Source organism: Pinus tabuliformis, chromosome 8, assembly GCF_031772625.1.
Source record: "Pinus tabuliformis cultivar Carrire ecotype Pingquan chromosome 8, CPIR1, whole genome shotgun sequence".
Taxonomy (NCBI): domain Eukaryota; kingdom Viridiplantae; phylum Streptophyta; class Pinopsida; order Pinales; family Pinaceae; genus Pinus; species Pinus tabuliformis.
The window spans coordinates 931,967,762-931,993,039 of NC_142294.1; the positions used below are offsets into that span (position 1 = coordinate 931,967,762).

General features: G+C 36.5%; 1 protein-coding gene across 1 annotated transcript in view; it reads right to left on the bottom strand.

Moving 5' to 3' along the window:
* Positions 1 to 13,243: 13,243 nt before the first annotated feature.
* Positions 13,244 to 25,278, bottom strand: part of VTC4 (Inositol monophosphatase family protein) — a 107,907-nt gene continuing 95,872 nt past the window's right edge. The window contains exons 9-12 of the mRNA XM_089373090.1: positions 13,997 to 14,065; positions 13,817 to 13,917; positions 13,659 to 13,715; positions 13,244 to 13,474 (exon numbers count right to left, since the gene is read on the bottom strand). Of these exons, the coding sequence (XP_089229216.1) occupies positions 13,375 to 13,474; positions 13,659 to 13,715; positions 13,817 to 13,917; positions 13,997 to 14,065 (327 nt within the window). The 3' untranslated portion in view covers positions 13,244 to 13,374. The remainder of the gene's footprint in view (positions 13,475 to 13,658; positions 13,716 to 13,816; positions 13,918 to 13,996; positions 14,066 to 25,278) is intronic.

The window sequence follows — 25,278 nt, forward strand, 5'->3', positions numbered from 1 at the left end:
TGGCTACGATGTGATTTTTAGCAAAGGAAAAATTTTCCTTAGACACATCGCCACAAGGCAAGTGAAACAGATTAGTGTGAGTCGAGAAATTGTATGCACTTGAGGTACAAGATGCATGAAAAGCCTTGAGAAGCAAGGGAAAGGTTAGAGACTTGGTGGTTGAGAGGGAGCATGAATTACCTCTCAACATGCAGCATCAGAAGCAGACTCAAAAAGTTGTGGAGCAAACCCAATTAGAGAAGTAGAGAGGAGACCAAGTGGAGACAACCACTCAAGAAGAGACCTCCAGTATGGGGAAATTTCGAGCCAAGTGGGCAGAGGGAGCACATGCATCCATACCTCCAGGTGAAAGGTGGGGCGATGTAAAGCAATAGTCCCAGGAGTGCAGAAATTTGGGCAGGGTCCATTGAGATGGTTTGTCCCATGGGAGTCGACAGTACACAATAGCAGGATGGATCAATGGTGGTTGATGCAGTCAGATGTCAGAGTGACAGAGGCAAAGAACAGCAGTAGTCAGATATTGGGGAGCACAGAGCAGAGTTGGCAGCAGTGCAGATGGCATAGTGCAGAGTCATCAGCAACGCAGAGTTTTCAGTAAATAGTGCAGTAGATAGTAGTATTCAAAGACTCTGTTGATAGATTCATTATATTAATTCAGTTTGGAAGCTTTTTGGTTGCAGATGTTGCAGTAGAAACAACAATAGTGACAAGAGTTACATGCAGAACATTCTAAAGGTATCGGATTAGGATAGATTTGAATTCCTTTCTTGTTGAGAGGGAGTGCTGAAAATACAAGAAGAAATGTTAAAAATAGCATCTAGAAATTCTATTTTAATTTGTCCTTGAATTAAATTGTAATTCTATTCTCATAGCAACTTGTAATAGTTAACTAAGTTAATTTGACTTAGTTGGCTCAGTAAATTCAAGTTGGAAGTCTATCCATAGTCATGTAGAGTGATTCTTAAATTTTAGGAGTCCAGGTTGAGTTCTTTTGAGTTGTAATTAATTAATTCACTCTAACTGAGTTAAAGTCAGTGAAACTAGTTCAAACAGTTGGAGGAAGTAATAGGAGGTCTAGTAGTGGCGACAAGCTCTAGTGTAGCTTCACTGCTCCACCGGTTAACTGAAGATTCACTCATAAATAACTCATGCATGTCAACTCCGAGGAAGACCCAGTTGAGATTAAAGTTCAAGGACAATGTACTATCAGTTGTATAATTTTCTGAGTTGTACAGATGGTGCATGCAATCAGTAGAAGCCCTATGATGGATTGCGCAGTTATGGATGAGGAATTTCCCAATTAAATATGGGCTAATTCTCTTAGGAATTGCGCAAGGAAGTAGGGGATTGGCAAGCAGCAGATTTGGCAAAGTGTTGGCTTGAGCCGGTTTTTGAAGCAAAGAGATAGATTGTACTTGTGCAGGAATTGTTCGGATTGAACAAGCATTGTATTTTCTTCTCAAATCTTTTGGTTAATGCAATATAGATAATCGAGGTTTTGAGAAGTTGCTTTACCCAGAAAAATATTGTGTTATGTGCAATTGGAATTCTTCCTTTTCTACTTAGTGTTTTCATCGATCAATTTTTGTTTCCATTGATGAGTAGAGTAGATTCTTGTTTTATGTTTTAGCATATCACATAAGTTGTTGAATATACAAGTAAAAATCTACATGTTGATTTTTGCATTATCACTATCATGAGCACAACAACAACCTATTTTCAACATTAGCATCCTAAGAACCAAAACCTCGGCTACATGTTGCAATGGTTTGCTTTTCTTCACTTATATGATTAAATTCTCAACAGTAAGCTTGCAAAAAAGATGAAAATTGCATGCCAATAAAAAGAATAATCTCAACTCTACCTATGTAAGTATAGAACCCATTTCTTTAAGTGAATACATATCACTGACAACATGGAGATCTATGAATATTATAATGATGAAAAAGTTTCCCCATATCCATTGCATCACTTGTCTATATATATTGCTTATTGCCACCTTGACACAAACATTTCCAAAGTTTTACCATTATCCAAGTATATAAATTTGCCACGAATAGTCATTCCATTGTTAGTAAATAAATTATTCCTTATGATATTGCAACCAAGTGGTTTGGACCGGTTCACCCCATGAATGTTTAAACCACTAAGCATTGCTTCTTATCACATAAAACTTAAGAGTAATATGAAAGATAGTCATATTCTAATCCTGTAGGGAAATTTTGGGAGATTCATATTAGATGCAAGAAAAATGGATGAATAATGCTACTAATGGCATTCCCTTTTTAGAAGCAAATGATGCAAGAAATATGGATCCTTCAATTGATGATGAATTTATGACAACAAGACATGATATAAGTGTCAGAATTGTTTTTTTTTTCATTTCTAATATCTCTAAATTTAAAAATGAGTGATAATTTATTTATAGCCTTAATAGTCAAAGTACATTGTCTCTAGTTAATAATATACAACTTTCTATATTGATGGATGTTGTTATGAATCATGGAATGTTGCTAGTCTGAAATGAAACACAAATCAATTTTTATTTCATGAATCAATTTTTTGTCTTCTAGATTACATATTGTGAATTAGTTTGAAAAATATCAAAACTAGGAAGAACAAGAACATATGCTTGTTTTTTAGTATGTGTGAAAGAGAACTCTTTAGGAGCATTTAGATTGTATGTAAATGTTATTATCATGCTTGGAAAATTGTTAATATCTATATTGTAGAATTTAAACACAAACACCAAAATTTGTGACATGATGTTTTTTATGTCATTCACAACCCCAATAAAGAAATTAAACTAGATTATGGTCTAGAAATTTGAGTGACTTCCTCAAACCATATATTTTTTAGAGTATTAGTGTTCATTAGTGACTCAATGGTTATAAAAATAGCCTAACTTAACAAAGCAAACCTACTTTCTAACAACAAAACCAAACATAAAACCTTCCTTCTATCAACTAGATCGAACATACTATGTCTACAATTAGGAAATATATATTTAGGAATCTAGAAAGCATGAATCAATGAGAAAATCAAGTGTAGGAAGCATGAAACTTAAATATGCAAGCATACATGGAATTGTATTGGACTTGGATAACAAATTGGATCATATCATCAATGTTGTTGATGCATTGACTTACCTTCACTTGTATATAGGTTGAAATTTACCTTTTATTTGCATCTTTTGTTTATTCATATTGCATAGTTCTGTATTTTTTTATACATTTTGACAAAGATTTCAAAGAATTTTCGTGAATTCTTCTTTAATTTTCTTCCTTTCGAGAAATCTCCATGAAATTTAAGATGGTGATTCTAGAATTGGTTTTGATTTACACTTCACCTTCCCTTATGATCTGTAAGGTGATTGCAGTGTGCCTATACCCAAAATGGCTCTAACACTGCAACTACTAGGGTAAATGGAACTAAGAGAAAAATATGACATCTTTAAAGCTCAAATAATATATGACATCCAAAAACAAAAGTATTTGGAAACCTGTACATGAAGGCTAGATTACACTTAAAAATATTGATGAATTTATGAAAACTTCTCTAAGAAAATGTGTTTTTTGTATTTCTGGAATGTCTTTCTATGTTGGACACATCTAAGTTAGTGTACCTTGATTGTACACCACCTTTACATTTAGTCTAGCACTTATATGATGACGAACACAAAGAAAAGATTTAAAAGCAACATTTATGAACATTTAAAAAGCATTTTCCCTTCCTAATTTTAAAGAATATCTAATCAAGTTATATTTAGGCTATGCTTGGGCACACTGTGTCATTTGGATGAAGAATGGACATAGTCTTAGATAAAGACCATAAAAAACAAAAAAAAAAACAAAAACAAAAACAAAAACAAAAACAAAAACAAAAAAACAAAAACAAAACAAAACAAAACAAAAACAAATACAAAACAAAACAAACAAACAAAAACCAATTAAAACAATATGACATACAAACATTTCCCTATAATTCTGAAGGTTGATTGAATGTTACATTGATATAAACTAAATATATTGTTCTAGCATCCTAGTTTTTGTCAAGGCCTTATAGTTGTCCAAAATTCGAATTTCAGGAATATGTTTTCTTTTGTCATTTTTTCCTTTGTGTGTTTTTGTAATAGGAAAGAGAAAATTCAATGAAGACTATAATAAAGAAGCTTATGAATCTTAAATTTGGTGCATCAAAATATGTAATATTTAACATCTTGTATTGTGACAATTATGTTGGATCAAATGGGGGGTAGGTGGATCAAACAAGGGGGGAAATAAGGTTTTCGACCTAAATGATAGGAGTCAATTTTCAAGCTCTCATAATATAAGTGCTTATTTTTGGCTTCCTACACATATGTTAATATATGTCGTGCCTTCTTCACATCTGTAAGTGAAAAGGAATTTGTGACCATTTTATTCAACCATATATTGCATGGAAGATTTTCTTATTGTGTTTTCTATGTATCTAGTGCCAAAAGCCTCATGGTGCATGAAACAAATAATAAAATAGCTATGATTCATATAGGAAGAGTATTTCCTAGCTTTTTCTTTGATTCTTTGCAACCCCATTCCATTCTCTTTAAATCATTCTACCCTCGAGACCAAATTTCCCTATTCATGTCTATGTTTAGCCATAATTGTGATAAAAGAGATAATCGTCAGAGATATCCTACAAGTAAGAGCATATCAACCAAGTGCATTTGCAATACAATAGTTGTATGCATATTGTTATTTCTTTTAGAAAGTAACTTGTCTATGTCTAATGCAAAATCGGCATGTGAAACTGGTTCCTTCATAGATTTCACTCTTCTTCTAGGAAAATTATAGCGCATTTTGTTGCAAGGGATAAATATTCATACACTTACAGATATTTTGATTCTGAGTTGATGAAAATTAAGGTCAATTGCAAGGTGCTTACTAGGTTCCTACATCCCATTGTCACTAGAGATCTAAGTATCCATATTCTCACCATGGTTGTGAGGTTTGCACCAAGCACTTTTGATAAATGAATTGTTGATAAAGCTCAAGTGTAACTCCATGATTATCATTAAATATAATCTTCACAAACCTTATATGGGGAAGAGATTAACTAACCTGCATTGGGTGCAAATCCAACTATGAGCAAAGCCCCTACCTTGTTGGAAAGAGCTCACTAGGCTTCTATAATCTCTTTATGACTTGTGAGGTAAGTATATGAATTCTCACCATGGTTGGGTGATTTTCATTTGGGAATTACAAATATTTGATAGACAAATAGTTAATAAAGCTCATAATTCAAATGAAACGTCATGCTTATTAATGAATAGATTATTCACAAACTTTGCATGGTGAGGAGATTACCCAAGTCGCATCGGGTGCAAGTCCCATTGTTCACACCTTCCTTGTTAGAAAGAGTCCACCATTGGATGCAACTGCAAGGGACCATTCTACACTCAATGGGAGCGAATTATCTTTCATGTCTGCTAGTGACATTTGATGATAGTGTTTAAAGGTCTCCCCTACATATTCAATTGCTATCATAAACTAGAATACAAGTATGTATTCAAATTTTTGTTAAAAGAGTTCCATTAGATTTCCACTACAGCACAATAACATCTAATTGAAATATTAATTTATATAGAATTGGCCCTTTTACTCTATTGCAGGTCTACAAATTGGGTACAAAGTAATAAAATAGTAGTTGTGTGATTGAGTTGGATGTTGCATCTACGTGCATTTGATGAAAGTGTGCCAAGGGCCTTATTGAAGGCATAGGTCATAATTATTTCACTTTCCAATCCTTTCATGCATTGATTTTAGTGTACGTGTCAATTTCTAGATGTATTCATTTCATTGTATATGTCAATATTTATTACATTGATTTCAATGTACATATCAATTTAGGTTTCCATTTTAATGTGAATTTCTATATAATGTCTACTATTTCTATTCAATTTATGACACATCAAGCCCGGGGAGCTTTGGATTGACGATGAATGAGTGTTCTTTTAAGGCACTCCATGCAAAAGGGTCATTAGTTCAAATCCCCCATGGATGTTTACCCAACAAAAAAATTAAAAAACTATAACACATCCATTTTAGTGTACATGCTAATTTCTAGATGTATTGATCTAAAAAATATTAAAATCGTAGATGGAAACCAATCCCTGTACATTGAAATTAATGCGTTGATTTCATTGTACATGTCAATTTCTACTTATATTTCAATTTCCATTCAATGTCATTTCTATTTCAATCTCTATTCAATTTTAACATGCTAATTTAAAATATATGGCATTTTTTAAATATATTTACATAGAAATGATGAATTATGTACACTAAAATCAATTCCGACCTCAAGGCCGATTAACTCACCCTTTTGAAAAAACTAAAAATTATTAGATATATTTAGCATGACACAATCTTATATTCAACTTAATATATATGTGTGTGTGTGTGTGTTAATAAGAAAAATAATATATTAATGAGTAAGTTATTTTTAATTTTTTTTTAAAATATATATATATTTTTTATCAATTTTAAATATATTTATAATTTTATATATCTGTGCATGTAAAATAAGAAATTATATTTATATATTTATATATATATATATATATATATATATATATCCATCTTAATTTGGAATTTATAAAATGTCTTGAGGTATCAAATTTGTTGAGGGTCAAACCAAACCTAGATCTATCAAGAACAGAGAGAGATCAAACTTCTCGAGGTGCAAACCTCTTTTTGAATGCAAAACAAGATAAAATGTTTACACTTCGAGAGATTTGATCCCTCTTGGTGTTTGATAGTTACACAATTAAGATGAATCTAGATTGGTTTTAGTCATGGGAGATCATACAAAATTTATATATATATCAAACCTCTCAAGGTGCAAACCTCTCTCTGAAAGCAAAACTTGATAAAAGGTTTGCAATTCGAGAGATTTGATCACTCTTGTTGTTTGATAGTTACACAATTAAGATGAATCTCAGTTGGTTTTAGTCATGGGAGAACATACAAAATTTGTAGATGATCAACATTAGATATGTATATATATATATATATATATATATATATCGAACCATTTAAAATTTACTCACTTTTCTAAACTTTTTGAAAACATAGGCATCATTATCGATAAGGATGAATGTCAATATATCTTAATTTTTTTCTATATTGACACACAATTTGTAAATGATCAAAATTATGTATATGCATATGTCTATGTAGACACTTTAATTAACTCTATTTGGTTGTTTAACCCCTTACTTTCATATACATTCTTGAATTTCTACCATAACTTTATATGAAACCCCCAAAAAACTTAAAAAAAAAAAAATTAAGTTTTGGGGAGTTTTTCTTTTTAACTTATGATGTTTAGCAAGTTATTTTTTGAGTGTTTTATCATTTTTTATTTAACTTTTGGAGATAATTAAAATCACTAAGTTAAGTCTTCACTCTTTTATCAATAATTTGTAAACTTGTGCCTTAATCAGAAGAACAAATTTGTATCTAGCCTAGTTTTAGTTTAGAATTTTTTTTCCAAGCGTTTTCAGGTTATATTGGGAAATGAGAGTTTCAATAGATTTTTCTAGCCAGATGGATAGATTGTGTGGTCTCAACCTTTTCTCCCACCCCATGCTCTAGATATCAATGCTTTTAACTCAATGGCCAAAAATGGGTTGTGGTACCATAAGGAAAACCCTTCTTGTTTTGTCAAGACTCTAGAAAAAATTCCAAAGGTCAAGGTGTTGAAGAATCTAGGGAAATCGGATTAATCAGCTTCTTCTCACAATGATAACTATTTGTGAGGTTCTTTTTACTCTTTCTTATTAGCACAATTAGACTGTGTTTTCTTACTTCATCAAATAGTTACCAAAACAAAAGAGACAAGAACAAGATGTTGGCTTTCTGCCAGGGCCAAATCCTCTCACTCTTTGAGGAAAACCCACACAAATTCTTCTTATAGAGATTCCAATTGACGAATTCCAAGACCAAGACACCAATCCTCTTCTTCATCATTGTTGAGATCATTATCACTGCTACTGAAGTCATCACCGCTGCAACACCGAGGCCATCACTACTGCTCCACCGAGATCATTATTGTTGCACCTTCACTGAGATCTTCATCAAGACAATGAGATCTCTATACTGAGATATGTATATGCATTTATGAGAGTTGCACCGAGATCTTTATCAAGATCATGACCTTGTCACTACGTCTTCATCAAGATCATGACTGAGACCATGATTACAACTATGATTGCGTCTAGAATGCATGTCGAGACAAAGGGTATCACTATGGGATCACCGAGATCCTCCTTATCACAACTATGTCGAGACTGTGACTGTGTCTAGAGTGTATGCCGAGAGTGTGTCACTGTGAGATCACCTAGATCCTCCTCATCACAAATATGTCGAGACTGTGACTGCATCTAGTATGCCGAGACAGTGATCACCAAGACTGTGAGGAGGCCGAGACTTCATCTTTGTGGTACCCATCTGAAAAACACAGAGATATTTACATACTGCACCATGGACAGACTTCCGAAATTACCTCATTGTGGCATCTAAAACCCTTTTCTGTGACAGCCATCTGAAACTTCAGAAGGATCTAAGTTCTCCACTGCCCTTTTGCGAAGACCCTAGCTGGGTATTTATAGTAGTTCGACCCACATATTAGGCCAACATGGCAGTGTCAAGAGATGTTTTTATTGATGCAAGCCGACATTATCTTTCTTTAATTCAATTTGCAGGCCGACTTCTTCAAGAGGGATTGTGCTTGTCTTTGGAGGGCTTCTAGACATTTATATAGACTTGTATACATTAAACATAGGCTCAAGAAGAGCTCTTCATACATGACATTCATTCTAGACTCTAAATGACAAATCTTATTATTCTAAAAATCACTTGCTCATGAAACCCATGAAGCAAGTTTACAATAATAATTTTTTCTCTTTAATACATCATTTACATCAGTCGTAATTACATGTCATTATGAAGACTGAACCTAGTTCACTTTCTTCAACACGAGGTTTTTGTGCCACAGTAAGAGCATGACCCTTGAAACCGGTTAAACATGTCTTAATAGGCCAATTTGTGGGGATCTAGCCCTCCTCACATTCTGTGAGATTGGGTTGAAAAAAATTAGAGACCCGTGATCAAGAGTTCTATCACTTCGACTTTCTATAAAAAAAAAACATTATTTTTCCTTCTTTTCGAGAACAAGGATGATCAAGAACTGATATTTCGAAGTAGTCCTTACTTAATGTGGGCCTAACCATTATATCTAGATTGATGGAGCCTATATTTTAATCCTAAAAGTGATGTCCCATCTATCGTCCTAGTTTGGGTAAAGCTCCATTTTTTCCCCTACATTGTTGGAATGATACTACTTTCAAACATATCGAAAATACACTTGGGAAATACATTGATCAAGTTGAGCCACAAGAGTGGCTCTTTTCTTGTGCAAGGATATGCATGGAGGTAGATTTGGATAAGGGGCTCCCAACAAAATTAACTCTAAATCTAGATATTTGGACAAATATTCAAGGGATTGACTATAATTAGATTCCTTTTAAATGCAATGTTTTCCATGAATATGGCCACTTTGCAGGAAGCTACAACATGAAGAAAGAGGAACAATAAAAGAAAGGGAATGAAGGGGAACAATTGCAACATGAAAAGAGGAAAAGAGACATATCTCAACAATAGAAAATTTCACCAAAGCAGCTAGATCGAAATGGGAACAAAGGGAATCAACCAGAGTCCCCTAAGTGATCCACTCCTAGGGGAGGGGAAGTGTCACGCCCCCAAGCCTACGGTAACTTTTTTTCCGTGCCCGGCAGGGTGCGGCACCACCGTGTACGTTCTTTTCGTTAATACTTGTACATATGGACTACGCCTTAACCGATATAAACATGCTTTAACTGTTATCTTATAACCATGTGAAAGCATTAATCTTCATAATTCATCATAAACCATTCTTAACAATCTTCATATGCAATTAAACCAAATAACAATTGCAAACAACCATGTAGAATGGGAGGGGCAACTCCCGAACGAGTCCGCCCAATAATAATATATTATGAACCTTCAATAATACATCAACATACAAGTGTGCCGGGCAAGTCCACGGCCAACACTTAGAATCTTTTACAATTTACAACAAGGTATAAGAAACCTTTTACATACACAACCGTGCACCTTTGCCTATGAGCGGGCACCCGCACGGGTCACCAAGACATTCACACAATTCTGCACCCAACCGTGTATCCAAACTCCCTCAACCGTGACCATAAAATCTCCCTTAACCGAGATCATACTCCACATGAACCAATCTGAAATATGCGAAGCCTTCTTCACCTTTATGCGCATGAGGAATGCGCATCTCCTTGTGAACCTTCGCACTTTTCCTTGCCTCTTATGCGAGGATCACTTGAGCGAAGTTCGATGTCTCAAATGAAGTCTCTCCATGTCTTATTTATATGCCTTCAACGTATGTTTTTAAGAGGGGGTGTACAGCCCCTGGCCGACCCCCATATTTACCACATACGCCCACAAACATCCATTAAACATGTCGGCTTCATTTTATCCATCGCATATACGCCCTTCTTATGTTTTAAGGGGGTGTATTACTTACGGCCAACCCCCATTATTTGCATATAAGCCCACGTATACATTAATTTACATTATTTTAATTTAATTCCACATATTTACATATGCGTGTAAGCCACCATATAAATGTGATTGTGTGCTTTAATATGCCCGCTCCACACTTAGCCGCATTTCGGCCTAAGCATATTTCGCCATATTCCTGCCGCACAGCTCGTCGCAAGCGACTCGCTGTTTCGTCGCACCGTATCTGCAGCTCATCGCATTATCGGGTGGTCGCACCCGCCCGTCGGGTGATCGTGCCCGTGTCCGCCTGTAGAACCGCAGAACTGCGCCCACCAGCTCGTCGCGTCGCGCCCGCCTTTGTCGAACCTTGCCCGCGTCCAACCCTGCTGTCCACCGCATTGTTTGTCGCTCGGGCCGCCCGCCCATCGAGCGCAGGTCGCCCACGGGTCGCTCGCCCATCGTGTGTGGGTCGCCCATGGGTCGCCCATCCAAGTGTCGGAGGTAGCTCGCCCTCTTGTCGCACTGTCCGTCGTCGTGCCAAAACGCGCCCGTCGTCGTGCACGGGGCGCCCGCCCATCGTGCACGCCTGCCCGAGACTCAAGGGCCTTACAGGAAGGGTCTAGTAAAGGCCAAAATGAGAGAAATAACAACTTTGAGGCTCTCAATTTAGTGACTTAATAAGGGGAAATTCTTGAAACCAATGTACAAGAACAGGTACAAAATTTGAGATCATGGCGTTAACTAGAGAGAAATGATGAATCCATGGCACCATTAGAAAATGTTTCAATACTAGAGAAAATAATGATGGAATATTCCTTGGAAGAGGAACAATTCCACTCCCCTAAAATATCCAAATTGGGGCATCCTTTCTTATCTAAGCTAACGAGAAGTTAGAGGCAAAGAAGGAAAAAAGAATTAGAAAGGCTTCAACGGAAGCTTGGTTGGCAAAAGATAAAGAGGCAAGGTAAGAAAAAAAAGAAGAATAAGAAAATGGGAATACATGAAATCTTATATCCAAAACTCAAGAGATATACAAACAACAGAAAAAAAGGCAACTTAGGGGCTACTCATACAACAAACAAGTAATGAGAGTCCTCTCCTAGAATTACATGAGATTGGGGTAACAAAAAAATATGGAAAGTGAAATATTTGATCAAGAAACCCTCAGTTCTCTTGCTCCAAGTGAAAGAAGGGGGAAATAAAAAGGTCCTCTGTAATCAACACAAGATTTGGAGAGGTAGCCCTTTAATGTCAATTATAAATTTTATAAAACCCGTATGTTGGCATTTTATCGAGTTATAACTTATACTCTAAGGCACTTTCCGCATACGTGAGGGTTCCATTCCGGATGGGCGTGCAACAAAGTGAGTCGTGAAGATCTGAGCCCAAGTGAGAGTTCAAGAGTCCATACAAGAGAATTGCGACGGGAATATCATATTTTTCCTAATATTCCAAAAGGCATCAGAATTTCGACGTTATATCCGTCGGATGCACAGCAACGCCGTCAAATTCGCCCCTTGTCTTTTTGTCGACTTTCCGACGCATAAAGGTTGGAAGCCGTCGGATGTGGTTTTACCCGTCGAATTTCCAACACCCGATGGTCGGACATCCCCAGTCGGATTTTCTACATGGTCGTCGTATATCCGACGAGACATCGTCGGATTGTTTGTGTCAAATTTGTGCGCTCTCTAACGGGTTATCGATCGGATCCCAACTAATATCCGACGTCGAATCGTCGAGCAACACATCGGCTATTCAACACATCCTCCATGGCATTGTCGCATTGTGTTGTGGATGTCGTCGGATATCGTTCGTAACTATTCGTCCCGTCTATCAGATATGGCGTCGGTAATTTGATCAAAGTTTCGTCTATTGTCCGTCGTTTAGCCAACTAGGGACCGGTGTCAAATATTCGACGGCCTTTTTTTCCAGTTGAATTATTCGACTGAGTTTCACCGATGGGCCTGGAAAACGAGGTCCGTCAAATTAACGACACAAGTTTGTCTGAACTCGGAAACAAGGACATCGAATTTTAGTGCACTATGCATTAGTGCAAGGATAATTGATAAAGTTGCCTTTCTCTCTCACAGTGAATTGAGCCCATGTGAAGTTAAAAGTTTGGAGTGATAATGAACAGAAGTAATAAATAACCATGTCGGAACCTTGGAGGAACCATGAGCGAAGCATGTGACAAACCTCAAAATGTTTTAAAACTCCGACTCCGATTCCGACTCGACTCGACTCGAGTAACCATGTCGGCACCTTGGAGGAACTATGAGCAAAGCATGTGCCAAACCTTTTATGAAACCAATGTTTTAAAACTCCGACTCCGATTCAGATTCCTCGGCCGAGGGTCGACTAACCATGTCGGGACCTTGGAGACCTTGGAGGAACCATGAGCGAAGCATGTGCCAAACCTCTTATGAAAGTTAATATTTTAAAACTCTGACTCCATTCCGACTCGGATGAGGGTCGAACTCGGTATAGACTCGATCAGCTCGATTTCAATGACTAGGTCGTTGTAAAGATTTTCATTCATGTTTCCAAAAATAAGCAACATACTGAAGCTCCTTATGCAGAAGATTCTGGTCATACATATTGAAGCTCCATAAAAGATGAATAACAAAAAAAGAGGCAAGATAAGAGGTTTTGCTAAATAATTGGAAACGAGCTTTAGAAAATAGTTGGATAAAATCTGTTCGATGCATAACAATGATTACTTCAGCAACAAAGGTGCCGCAAAATTCTCCAACAAAATATTATGTCATACACATAATGATTTTAGCTCATCCACAAATTCCTCTTTCAGAAATCCATTAGATGCTGCAATCCGCCGTGACATAATGTCGACCTCATCTCCTGACCTGCAGATTGAGTGACAGTCATTAACACATAATTTAGAGAGATGTGATATGAAATTAGACTATCGACACCCGGTCAGACCTGCAAAATAAGTTAACCTCTATGATGCATCCAGAAGCCGCCATAAATTGTTAACAAGTTGCCAAGTAATAACAAAAAATGTTGCCTGTGAAAAATTATACGTACGGATCAAAGACGCAGCCACCAGCCTCCTGAATTATTACAACCCCAGCAGCGACATCCCTAGTAGATGAAAAAATTTAAAACAACTGCTACGAATAAAATCTTATCTTCTTCATTGCTAAGAAAATATTCACAGATGATATGCACTATTTGACACATACCAGGGACCTCCAAAACCAAGTTCGTAGGTAATATCAAGCCTCCCACATGCTACTCCACAGAGGTTAAGAGCACAAGAGCCAGACATACGTAATGACCGTACCTGTCAAAATCAAGAATTGTGCAGTGTCAATCATATAATGTAAATGTTGAACTAAAGCAACTCTTCCCTGAATATCTACCTTGAAAAGTAGCCTGTTAATCCGATTTGTAGTGATGTCAACAGTTTCTTTATCCCGCTTTGTACCAATCTGCATGTCAAGAAAAACTATTTTTTTATTAAACCACCAAATTTTCACATAAGATACTACAAAAGGAATACTAAGCATCCTCTGAAACTCCATAACATCAAATGCTTGTATTCTTTTTAAATACATTATTAAAGTTAAATTTAATAGACAAAAAGCACACAGCAATCATGAACTTGTTATCTAAGTTACTCAGATCCGGGTACAGATCGGCCGAAATTTTGAAAAGTCTGAATCCACATACAGAGAATGTCAACACACATATATATAAATGCCAAAAAAAAATTGTGCAGAGAATGATAATTTTAAGGAATTTGCATTCCAGTTCTTCTTATCTCAATGTTTCAAATTGCAATCCCTTCTCTGGGATCATCATCAGGAAACTAAAAGCTCAATAAATGATTAATCAACCCATAAATAGTGGGCAAGCATAGCATACAGAATGTTTTATTCTTAATGTTGGCCTAATAAACTTTTAAGGTGATTATTATTACTATATCAATTGCTTTGAGTTTTAAGAGCATGTAACAATGGTTTCTAGGTTTCGTTACGCTTGGTCCTTTCGTCTCTATTGATATATTTTGGATGCATATCAATCTCAACCTTTTCCCTTACCTTCTTTTCGGTATAGATATCCACCCTAGCAATGGACTTTGCGTTTTCCATTCATATGTAAAGCTTAGTCTTATGGGCATGCTCAGCTAGGGCTGATTTCTTGAATCTGTCATGCCTTCGATTTGCAATGCCCTTCTTTAATCTAACCTCCAAATATCTTCATGTTTCTCCCATGTAGACCCTCTTGCACGAACAAAGAATGGAGTAGACTCCTTTATAGAAGCCTTCTTTTATTGGATCCTTCATCGAGTCCACCATTTTTCTTATGGTGTTAAGAAGGCAAATGTGACGGTTATGTTTCATTTGCTTAGAATTTTGCCAATTTGTCAATGGTCCATTTGATGTAAGGAACAGATGCTTTTATTCTATTTATATGCTCCTCTTGCCTTATATTTTCCCTTATGACACATTTGATGAATTGTCTGGCATTGTAACCATTCCTTCCGGAGATTTTTGACAGAATTTTAAATCAACATAATCGATATAATAATAATAATAATACCCCTTAAAGGTTTATTAGGTTGACATTAAGAATAAATCAGTCAACATGTCATGCTTTTTTTTTCCTAGGTAACATTCTCAAGGAAAACCCCAAAACACTTCCTCTCATCCCAACTATGGTACTTAGGGTAAACCCTAGATTCTTCAGGGCACAAAGCCAGGTTAACAACAGGGCTCAAAGCTGTTACAACACTATAGTGCTTCACATTTCCCTTGCAAGAATTAGACCATGGTCAGGAGAATAACACTCTTCTCAAGTACATTAGCTAGACTCAATTGACTCTAACATGTTTTGCTTATTCACCATTAACAAGTTCATTAAGCATTTATTTCCTTTGCACCTTTAGTCCCCTAATACTGATCCTAGATAAGGGATTGAAACATTCAAATAAGAAGAATTGGAGTGCAAAGTCTTTGAAATTATACATATATGTAGTCAAAACCCACAAACCAAAGACATAGAAATATCATATTTCAATAATCAAAACCACTCGTAACTTTGAAAACGTAAACCAAAAGACAATTACCATTCCTATTCAAGACAATCACAATAAGGTAGTCAATTAGAAGTCAGACAGAAGTTCATCAGGCTTCTGTTTCACAAGCACTGGAGATGTCCAACACACAATGGGATTCGTACTGGACATGGCACCTGGATTACAGCTACAACATGGAGGCTCATAAATTATGTTTCAAATTTAATGTATCAAGGGGCGGTGTGATGTTATTAAATATGTTGCTTTAGTGATATATGTTATTATGTTTTAAGATCGTTAGTAACAAGAAGTTTTAAGATGTCATAGACACATCTTCCTCACCTTGTCTTACAAACATCTAGCTATTCTCTTGTCTTGAACTCTTTCTTTTATATACACTTTATTTCATGTGTTTCATGTTTTATAGTTTCTGCTTTCAAAGCATCCTATGTTAATCTTTAACCCCAGCTACCAGCAATTCATTCTCTAGTGAATACATTACTGTAAATTAATTTACTGCATATATGCTAAATAAAAACACTACCCAGATTTTAAAAGTCAAATAAAAGATAAACAACAGAAGCCAAAAAAATGACACCAATCTCATACAGATGCACCCTTAAAATTTCTGCCCTTCAAATCTGCTATTTCATTAATAAATATCTTCAACATCCAAGGGCTCTTTTATTGGGAAAATATCCCTTTGAGGAAAAATACAAACAGCAGGACCTGGAATATTTCTAGCTGATAAAAGTTTAAAACCCTCTGCAAAACATGTCCTTCGATCTTTGTTGGCTGCTTGATCCTTCTCCCTCGCTATCCCTTATAATCTTCCTTGAACTCTGGACACTTGGATGAATGTACTTCTCCACCCAATCACTATGGTCTCACTATCTCATTGTCTTCTCCTCACTTATGTGTCTTCTCCCTTAGCCTAGCTTTCCTGAGTTATTGACCAAATCCACAACCCTAATCTCCAAAGTGATTGACGGTTGAGATTAGATTCCAACTTCACTTGAAATCTAAGTTGCACTGAAACAGATACGGGAACGGAAATGGATACGGGGTTTGAAGTGGATACGACAAATTTTCAAAAAATCTGGATACGATACGACAAGGAAACGGCATATATATATATATATATACGATAAAATAAAAATTTCATATTATCATTCATCTTTTAGTCTTTAGAATCTAGATTCTATATTTAAAAATACATAATCATCATCATGAATTCAAAATAAACAAATCATCATCATCAATGATTATTACATTCAAGTTGGCACCTTTGATTAAAATGTCAATACCCACTAACAGTTTAAAGGAATATGAGATTGTTTTCAGAGTCATATCATACTTCATGAAATTATATATTTTTCTAATAAATTTGACAGCACTAACACAGAGGCAACATAGTAAATTTGACTTTGTAAATACTAAATAGTATGTTGAACAGTATCTTGGTCTAGACTCTAAAGGAGTCATAACATAGAAATATTGTTTAGTATCACTGAATATAATGTAAATTTAATCTTTGAAAATAACAGCGTCTACACATTATAAATTGGATTGTATTCTTGTATCTACAACAGGAGATGCTCTGAAATTCATAGAAAGAAGTAAGTTAGATTTATTTATTCACAACCTAAGATCATATGACCAAGAATCAAGATGCCACAATTTAAGCAATTAAGTATTGTGAAGTATGATACTAGTAAAGAAATGCTGAGAAATTTAACCTAATGCAAAGAAACTGCTTCCACCAGCCAACTTTGTGGGTAACAACTTTCCTTCTTGATTTCATAGATACCTTATGAGTTTCCATTCCAAATTCCAGGTTTCCATCCTTTAGATCTGGCATTGTTGAAAACTTGTTGGCAAATACCTCTATCATGTCATGAATCCTTTTTCAAGATAAATGTTCACTTTCAGATGAGCTGTAATCAGTGGATATAAGGTCTGCAAAGAATTCAGCTGCATTTACATGCTCTGGACAAACAAACCTGGAATATATTCTTGCAATAAAGTGCCTAGAACATTGGAAACCTGGAAACTTGGAAACGTATCCAAATTTTTTGGAAACGGATCAAATTTTCTTGAAACTCCTTTGAAACATTTCCGATCTCAGGTTGGTCGTTTCCGAAAAAGTGAAACGTGGCGGAAACGTTTCCATGTCGTTTCCAAGTTGTTTCGTACGCGTTTCCGTATCCGAAACGCTGAACGACGTTTCTGGGAGTTGGGGGCAGCATTTCCGGTAACTTAGCTTGATATCAACGTTTGAGATTCATCTAATTCACTAATGCAAATAGCCTTTGCATTTCACTAAATTGACTCACTTTTTCTTATAAAAGTCATTTACTTTAATAATTTCTTTAATTAAAGTAATTTGCTAAAATTAAAGGTCCTTTTGGATGCCTTCCACACATCTAGACACTTAGACCTATGCAGAAGTACCTATTTGATGCCACTATCATCAACACTCCCTCTTAGCGAGGAAGGTACTTCACAAAGGGCCATCTGGAACCGGTTTTCCCTCTGGTCCTGGGCCCCGGCACAATATCCCATGCATCATCCTTCACCCCAGATTTCCTCCAAACCTCTTGGTCCATTGCCTATTCAATGATACTACTCATCAATGCCATGTAGTTCAAAAACTTCTTCGGGGCCCTATTCTCCTTGAATGTGCTCCTAGGAGCCTCCACATGCTCTTAAGCATCCTTCAATGTCTGCTCAAACCACTTGGGCCTTATGACAGAACTGGAAGGATCCACCAACTCCTTTGAATCTAAAGGTTGACTCCTTGAACTGGAAGTCTCTTCACATTGTCCTCCATTTGAAGCCTCTTGCTCCTTGTCCTCGATCACTGGTGGTGGTAACTCGTGTGACTTCCTAGATGCCAAGTTCTCTTCAAAATTACCATCTCTCGCAATTGTCTTCCTCTCTGCTAGCATCAAGATCCTGTAAGCTTTTCAGGTCTCGTTGCATTCATATAGCCCCTTCTCTCCTAAAGGCTCCAGCTTTGTCTTTTTCTCCACAAGCACATGGATGTCCACTAGACAACCAAAGATCCTTAAGTGTCCTATCTCTATCTTCACCCCTGTGAATGCCTCCTCTGGAGTCTTGTCCCCCTATATCCTGTGAGGACTCTTTTTCTGCAAATATAGTATAGCACCACACACCTTTGCCCAAAGAAACATACGCAACTCTTGGTCATGTATCATAGCCTTGGCAAAAGTGATGATGGACTGATTCTTTCTCTCTGTAACCTCATTATTTTGAGGGTTGTACAAGATTGTCATCTCCCTCTTGATCCCTACCTCCTTGCAGAAATCCTTGAAGTCATTGAAGGTGTACTCACCCCCATCGTCCGACCTCAATACCTTGATCCTCCTCTTTGTCTGATTCTCCACCTAAGCCTTGAGTTGTTGGAACCAACTGAAGACCTCATCCTTGGTCTTTATGACGAAGATCCAAGTTTTCCTAGAATAGTCATCAATGAATGTGACATAGCATAACACTCCCTGCACTAATGCCGCCAACATCAATCCACCAACATCTAAATGAATGACATCCAAGATCCACTTGGACCTACTCCCACTGCTCAACAAAACGGCCTTGGCATTCTTGCCAAGTGCACACCATTTACATACACCCCGAAATCTAGGAGACCAAGAACAATCTCCCTGACGATCGGCCACACCCTAAAGTGCAAATGTCCTATCCTCCTATGCCACAACTCGCACTGGTTTCCATTGTCATGTATAAAAGCCGAAACAAGTTTTCTCTTCAATCTGTATAAGTTGCCCTCTTTAACCTTGATAGCCATTGTTGTGTCTAGGCTAGAATCCTCAAGATGAATGCACACATGTCCATTCTTGAACACGACCACATATACTTTGTCATCCATGACTAATACTTTGAGCAAGTTCTTCTTTGGCCCTAGTACATACTGCTTTGGCCTCCAACATTCCTCCTAACTCAATTTGGAACTTAATGGTTCCCTCTCCCTTCACTACATACTTGGCATCATCACCAAGCTTTACATGAATCCCTAAGTCTTTCTCTGTTAGACTGTTAAACAACTCCCATGCTTTTGTCATATGGCGTAATGCACCATAGTCCAAGTACTAAGCACTCCTAATGACGGTGTTGGTAGATAAACTGGAGACTAAAGAGAAATCCTTCTTGAACTTTGTGGCAAACTCATCAAGTTGCACCTTTGTTGATGTTGTTGTCTATTGTGACTTCGTCCTCCCCTTCTTCTTCTCCAAACACTTGATGCATAGTGCCCATTCTTGTGGCAAATGAAACGCTTGAGCTTGCTCAAGTCTTTCTTCTTCCCTGGTTGTGATCCATCACTATTACCTTTAAAACCCTTCCCTTTCCCCTTCTCGGCCTAATTGACCAAGGCCAACTTCCCCTCTCCATCTCCTTGCTTGTTGACATTAGACTCTTCCCGAGCCTATTCCTAGATGCAATAATCCCAAAACCTCTCCCAATTGGGAAGTTCCTCCTGAGTGCAAACTCCCTTGACAAAAGGTTGCCATGGGTTAGTCAACCCATTTAGTGCCACATTGACGAATTTTGTCCCATCCACTTTCTCCCCATCGGTTGCATGTTGATCACATATCTATGTGATTGTCATGAAGTAGTTGGTAACGTATCAAACCTCAACATCTTGATGGATTTGAGCTTGTTCCTCAAGATCATCTCCCTGTTCATGTTATCACTCTGGAACAGGTCCACTAGAGCTTTAAACATCTCTCTAGTTGATTGCTTCTTTGCCAAGTGCACGATCAAATGATCCTTTACAGTATCCATAATCACTCTCTAGGCTTTGATGTCGTTCTTGTGATGCCCCTTGGGTGTTGCATCTATCAGTATAAAAACAACCTTCTCTATAACCTCCCAAAGGTCATGCTTCTACAAAAGTAAGATCACCCTCGCATTCTAGAATAGGAATTTAAATGCTCCATCCAATAGGTTTTCAAATTTGAGACTGATTGTTGCAGTTCCTAGATCTGATAAAATCTTTCATGTGCTAAGTCACTTCTAACACCCACAAGAATAAAAAATCGTTGTTGGTTCACAAATCTATTAATATCTCCTTGTGGATTTGTTCTTTGGTCCTTTTAAACACCCACAAAATTAATTTTCTACCAAACCCTTTACTAGTACAATCTCCCTCTCCCTCTTAAGTATGAACTCCACAAATCTGTTGGTTGATTTGGAAAATATGCACTTTTGTTGTTCCATACAACCCTTGTACGATTTGCTAAAAATCACAGCACACTGCTACTAACACTACAACACATGACGGGCACTCTATTAATTGCTACAGTACTTCTTGTATGGTCACTTTGCCTGTTGCACATGTTGCCAACCCTTTTCCGTGTGTGGTCATTTCGTACAGTCTATGCACCATGCTCATAGCCTCATACAGCCCCGCGTGTTGTCATCACTTTGACCACACACATGTGCTATCATACATTCTCTACACACTTTTCCACTCATATGGTGTACATCCAACACTTGTTGGAGCTATACGACTTTTGTATGTTGCATGTGACTGCAGCAACTACTGCATTTTTTTTATTCCGCATGCTAATTTCCATGCCATCTTACCACTTTTCTATACGTGTATGGCTCTCATACACTGATTCCCTGCATACAGTTGTACGAAAACGATACCCTTTTCTTTTTTTTGTCATACACGTGAAATGCTATTATCATCACACCCTATGTACGACTCTCTTTGTACAGAAACTACAACTCTCTTTTTTTAATTTCCATGTACGACCATTGTATGGCCTAACTACGCATGGCCCTCTACACCATAGACTACCCCTGTGATTCTTATATTGATTTCTGAACTTGTGCAATGCTAGAGATTAGCCTCCCACAAAGACAATGCTTTGATACCACGTTAATTTCTAACCCCAACTACTAGCAATTCATTCTCTAGTAAATACCTTGCTATAAATTGATTTACTGCAGATCTACTGAACAAAAGCATTGTTGAGATTTTAACAGTTAAGTAAAAGATAAACAACAAAAACAAAAAATGACACCAATTTCATACACATGCACACTTAAGAAAATTTCTCCTCAAATCTATTGTATTTTTCCTTCGAAAATGGCCTTCTAAGGAAAAACACAAACAACAAAACATAGAATACTTCCAACTGATAAAACCTTCTACAAAACTTGTCCTTCAATCTTTGTTGGTTGTTGGATCTCCCTTGTTCCCTCTTATACACTTCCTCACATCACACAAGTACTTCCGCACAAGTCTAAGTGTCTAGATGTGTGGAAGTCATCTGAAAGGACCTTTAACCGTAGCAAATTGCTTTAATTAAAAGAATCATTAAAATAATTGACTTTGATAGGAAAAATTGAATCATCTAATGAAATGCAAAGGTTATTTGCATTAGTGAATTAGATGAATCTCAATTGTTGATCTCAAGTGAAGTTGAGATCTAATCTCAACCGTTAATCACTTTGGAGATTACAATTGTTGTTGAAAAATTGGCAGCTCAGAGATGAATTTCTAAAAATAGAAAGTCTCAAGTATCACTTTCTAAAAATAGTAAATCACCTTGCATCAATTGGTAATCAAGTATTGTTGATGGAAAATCCCTTCTGATCATCAATCCAACCTAATAGTTCAATTTCGACTTAATCGTCAATATTATCATTAGCATTATTATTATTATTATTATTATTATTATTATGATACTATTATATTATTATTGAAAAGAAAATCAACTCACTCAATCATGGTTCTTAATAATGTTCTCTTACACTCTCATTATTAGCATGGCATATTCCTCTTACACTCTCATTAATGCTCGTACAGTCTCTTACATTCAATAAAATCATGTCATAAAAGATTCCTCTTACGCACTCTTTATTGCATATGTTACACTCTCTCTTAAAAGCATAAGTTACAAAGGCACATACCTCCTTAATGGCATGAGTTACATTTCCTAAATGGGCATGACTTACACTCTTCTTGGCATGCGAGTTACTCCTCCTTTATGGCATAGATTCGTTGCTCCTCCTATATATATGTGCCTCATTCTTTCACCCCTCACTACTTGTGCATTGTGAAAGAAGAATTTGGACTTGAGAAAGAGTTGGAAAGAGTTGAAGAAGATTGTTGGAGAGTAAGAGCAGAACATGGTGAGCCAAGGTTGATTCAATGCTTCAATGTTCCTGTCTTGATTCAATTGAAGGGAAGGTTGATTCAGTGTGTGCATCTACTACTGCTACCAGCAATCTTCATGCTATAGCTTGTTCAAATTTGGGTGAACTTACTCATTATCTTGATCTCTCATTGTACTTTGTATCTTTGTTGAACAATTGATTTCTAATAGAAGAAGAAGTTGGTTGGGTTTTCCCCTTGTGGGTTTTGCCCTTGTCACTGAACATAAATTCTTTGCATCTCATTTTGTTCTTGGTTGTCTTTTATTGTGCATTTGATTTATGTTCTATCAACAATTGTTTATCTAATATTGCAGCATAAAGAAGTTGTTTAAAGAAGTGATTGTTACAACATAAAACATTAGAATTTCAACATGGTATCAAAGTTTTGGTGGAGACAAGTTCAAGAAGACAAGTGCCACTTTCAACTCTCTTTCTACTGAAATATCTCTTGTTGTTCACTCCATTTGCAGCTCACTTTCTGCTGAAATTTACAGCTGAAATTTTACTCCTGAAATTTTGTTGTTACTGTTCTTCCTAGATTTGAAGAAATCCAAGATATGATAGCAATTTTGCATATAGTAATTAATGTGTTGAATGTGTTTAATAGTTGGGGTTTTGGTTTTGGTTCTTGTTGATGCATGCAAAAGTAAAGAGTTGTTTTACTTTTGTTTATGCATGTGCAAGAAAGAGTTGTCTTGAAAAAAAGTATAATGCATAGAAGGTTATGAAAGAATAACTAATAGAAATTGAATGTTGAAGATAGGGGGATTTTGACACTCTTACATTATATGAGAAAGGTAATAATCTTAAGGGTTTTGGTGATTTTGATATTAGAATTTACTAACAATAGTGGTTGTAGGTAAGAATCATGACTTTTGCAAAAGATGGAATGATAGTTTTCTAAACTAACCTCTTTTGCAGCGATCAAAAATGGATTATAAATAATATCATTGCAGGCAATGAAGTCAATATGTATAATTATTATTACATGCCTTCACTTTGGGATCAAGATTTGAAGATCTTTATAAAATCAATGGAAGACCTATCCATGCATTGATTCATGATAAGTAATTATCAATATAAACTATGGCATTGAAAGTTGACTCATCTTCACTACAAATCATTACCTCATGTGAAAAAGATGGTTTCCAAAATGTCTGAGATTAGAGTGGATCGTGATGGAATTTGCCAAGTGTTCAAGAAGATGCATTTCTTCTGCTAGTGACATGTCACTGATGGATAGTGGTAACTTATAGAGGTCGGATCAAGAGGGAGCTAACAGCGTCCCTCAATCCCCATTAAAAAGAAAAAGTATTTTTCAAGTCTTTTGTTGTTTCTTTGTATCACTGCTCTCATTTAAGATTTATTTTTTAGACCATTGGTTATTCTTCCTGCACGAGTATTTGAATGATTCTTTCACTAACTTCCTGATGAGGATGCAATCAAGAAAAGAAGATCCTGAAGATCATAAAGATGCAAAAAGTGCAAAAGGAGTAAACTCCAAGAGGATGCTAGTGCAGTATAATGAAGAAGCCACTCTCACATCTAGAAAAGAAAGAAAAACCTGCCTCATCACTAGGTATACTTTCATTATGTTTATTTACTTTGCTAATTATTGCTCTTGTTCTTGTTCTAGGATCAACAAATACATTTGATGAATGTGAGAACCAAGTCCTTTGTATTGAGATTGAGGAAGATGTCGACCCATCCCATGACTTGAGTGGACATGAATTAGACAAGAGCTCAAGATTTCTACAAAAGTTGGAATCAGGAAAGAGACCACGGTACCTTATAACCCAGAACAAAATGGAGTAGCTGAGAGAAAGAATAGAACTATCATGGAAGCAGTCAAAGCTATGTAGCATGATCATAAACTACCAAATTTTGTATGGGGAGAAGTTGCTAACACATTTGTTTATGTTCAAAATAAATCTCTTCACTGTGCCCTAAACAACAAAACTCTGGAAGAAATCTTCTCTGGTGAAAAATCCGAGGTTGGGCACTTGAGGACCTTGGCTGCCCTGTCTACTTCCACGTGCCAAAAGAAAAGAGGAGCAAGCTGGAAGCTTCAAGTAAAAAGGGTATGATTGTTGGTTATTGTGAAAATTCTAAAACTTACAGAGTATATGTACCTGAAAAAAAAATATAGAATTTAGCAGGGATGTAACATTTGATGAAGATGCAGTTCTTGGAAAAACAAGAGACACTCCTCTTCCACCTGCTAATGTTGATAGTCAAGATGATGCATTTGAGATAAAAGAAAATCTTGAGCCTGAAAAATCCCGTTGATGAACCCATGGATCCCATGGATCCTTTGGAACCTCCTGCTAAAAGGAGACCTTTATGGCTTCGTGACACCGTTCAAGATGCTAATAAACATGTTGCTCCTTGAGGAACCTTCAAAGAAAGCAAAAA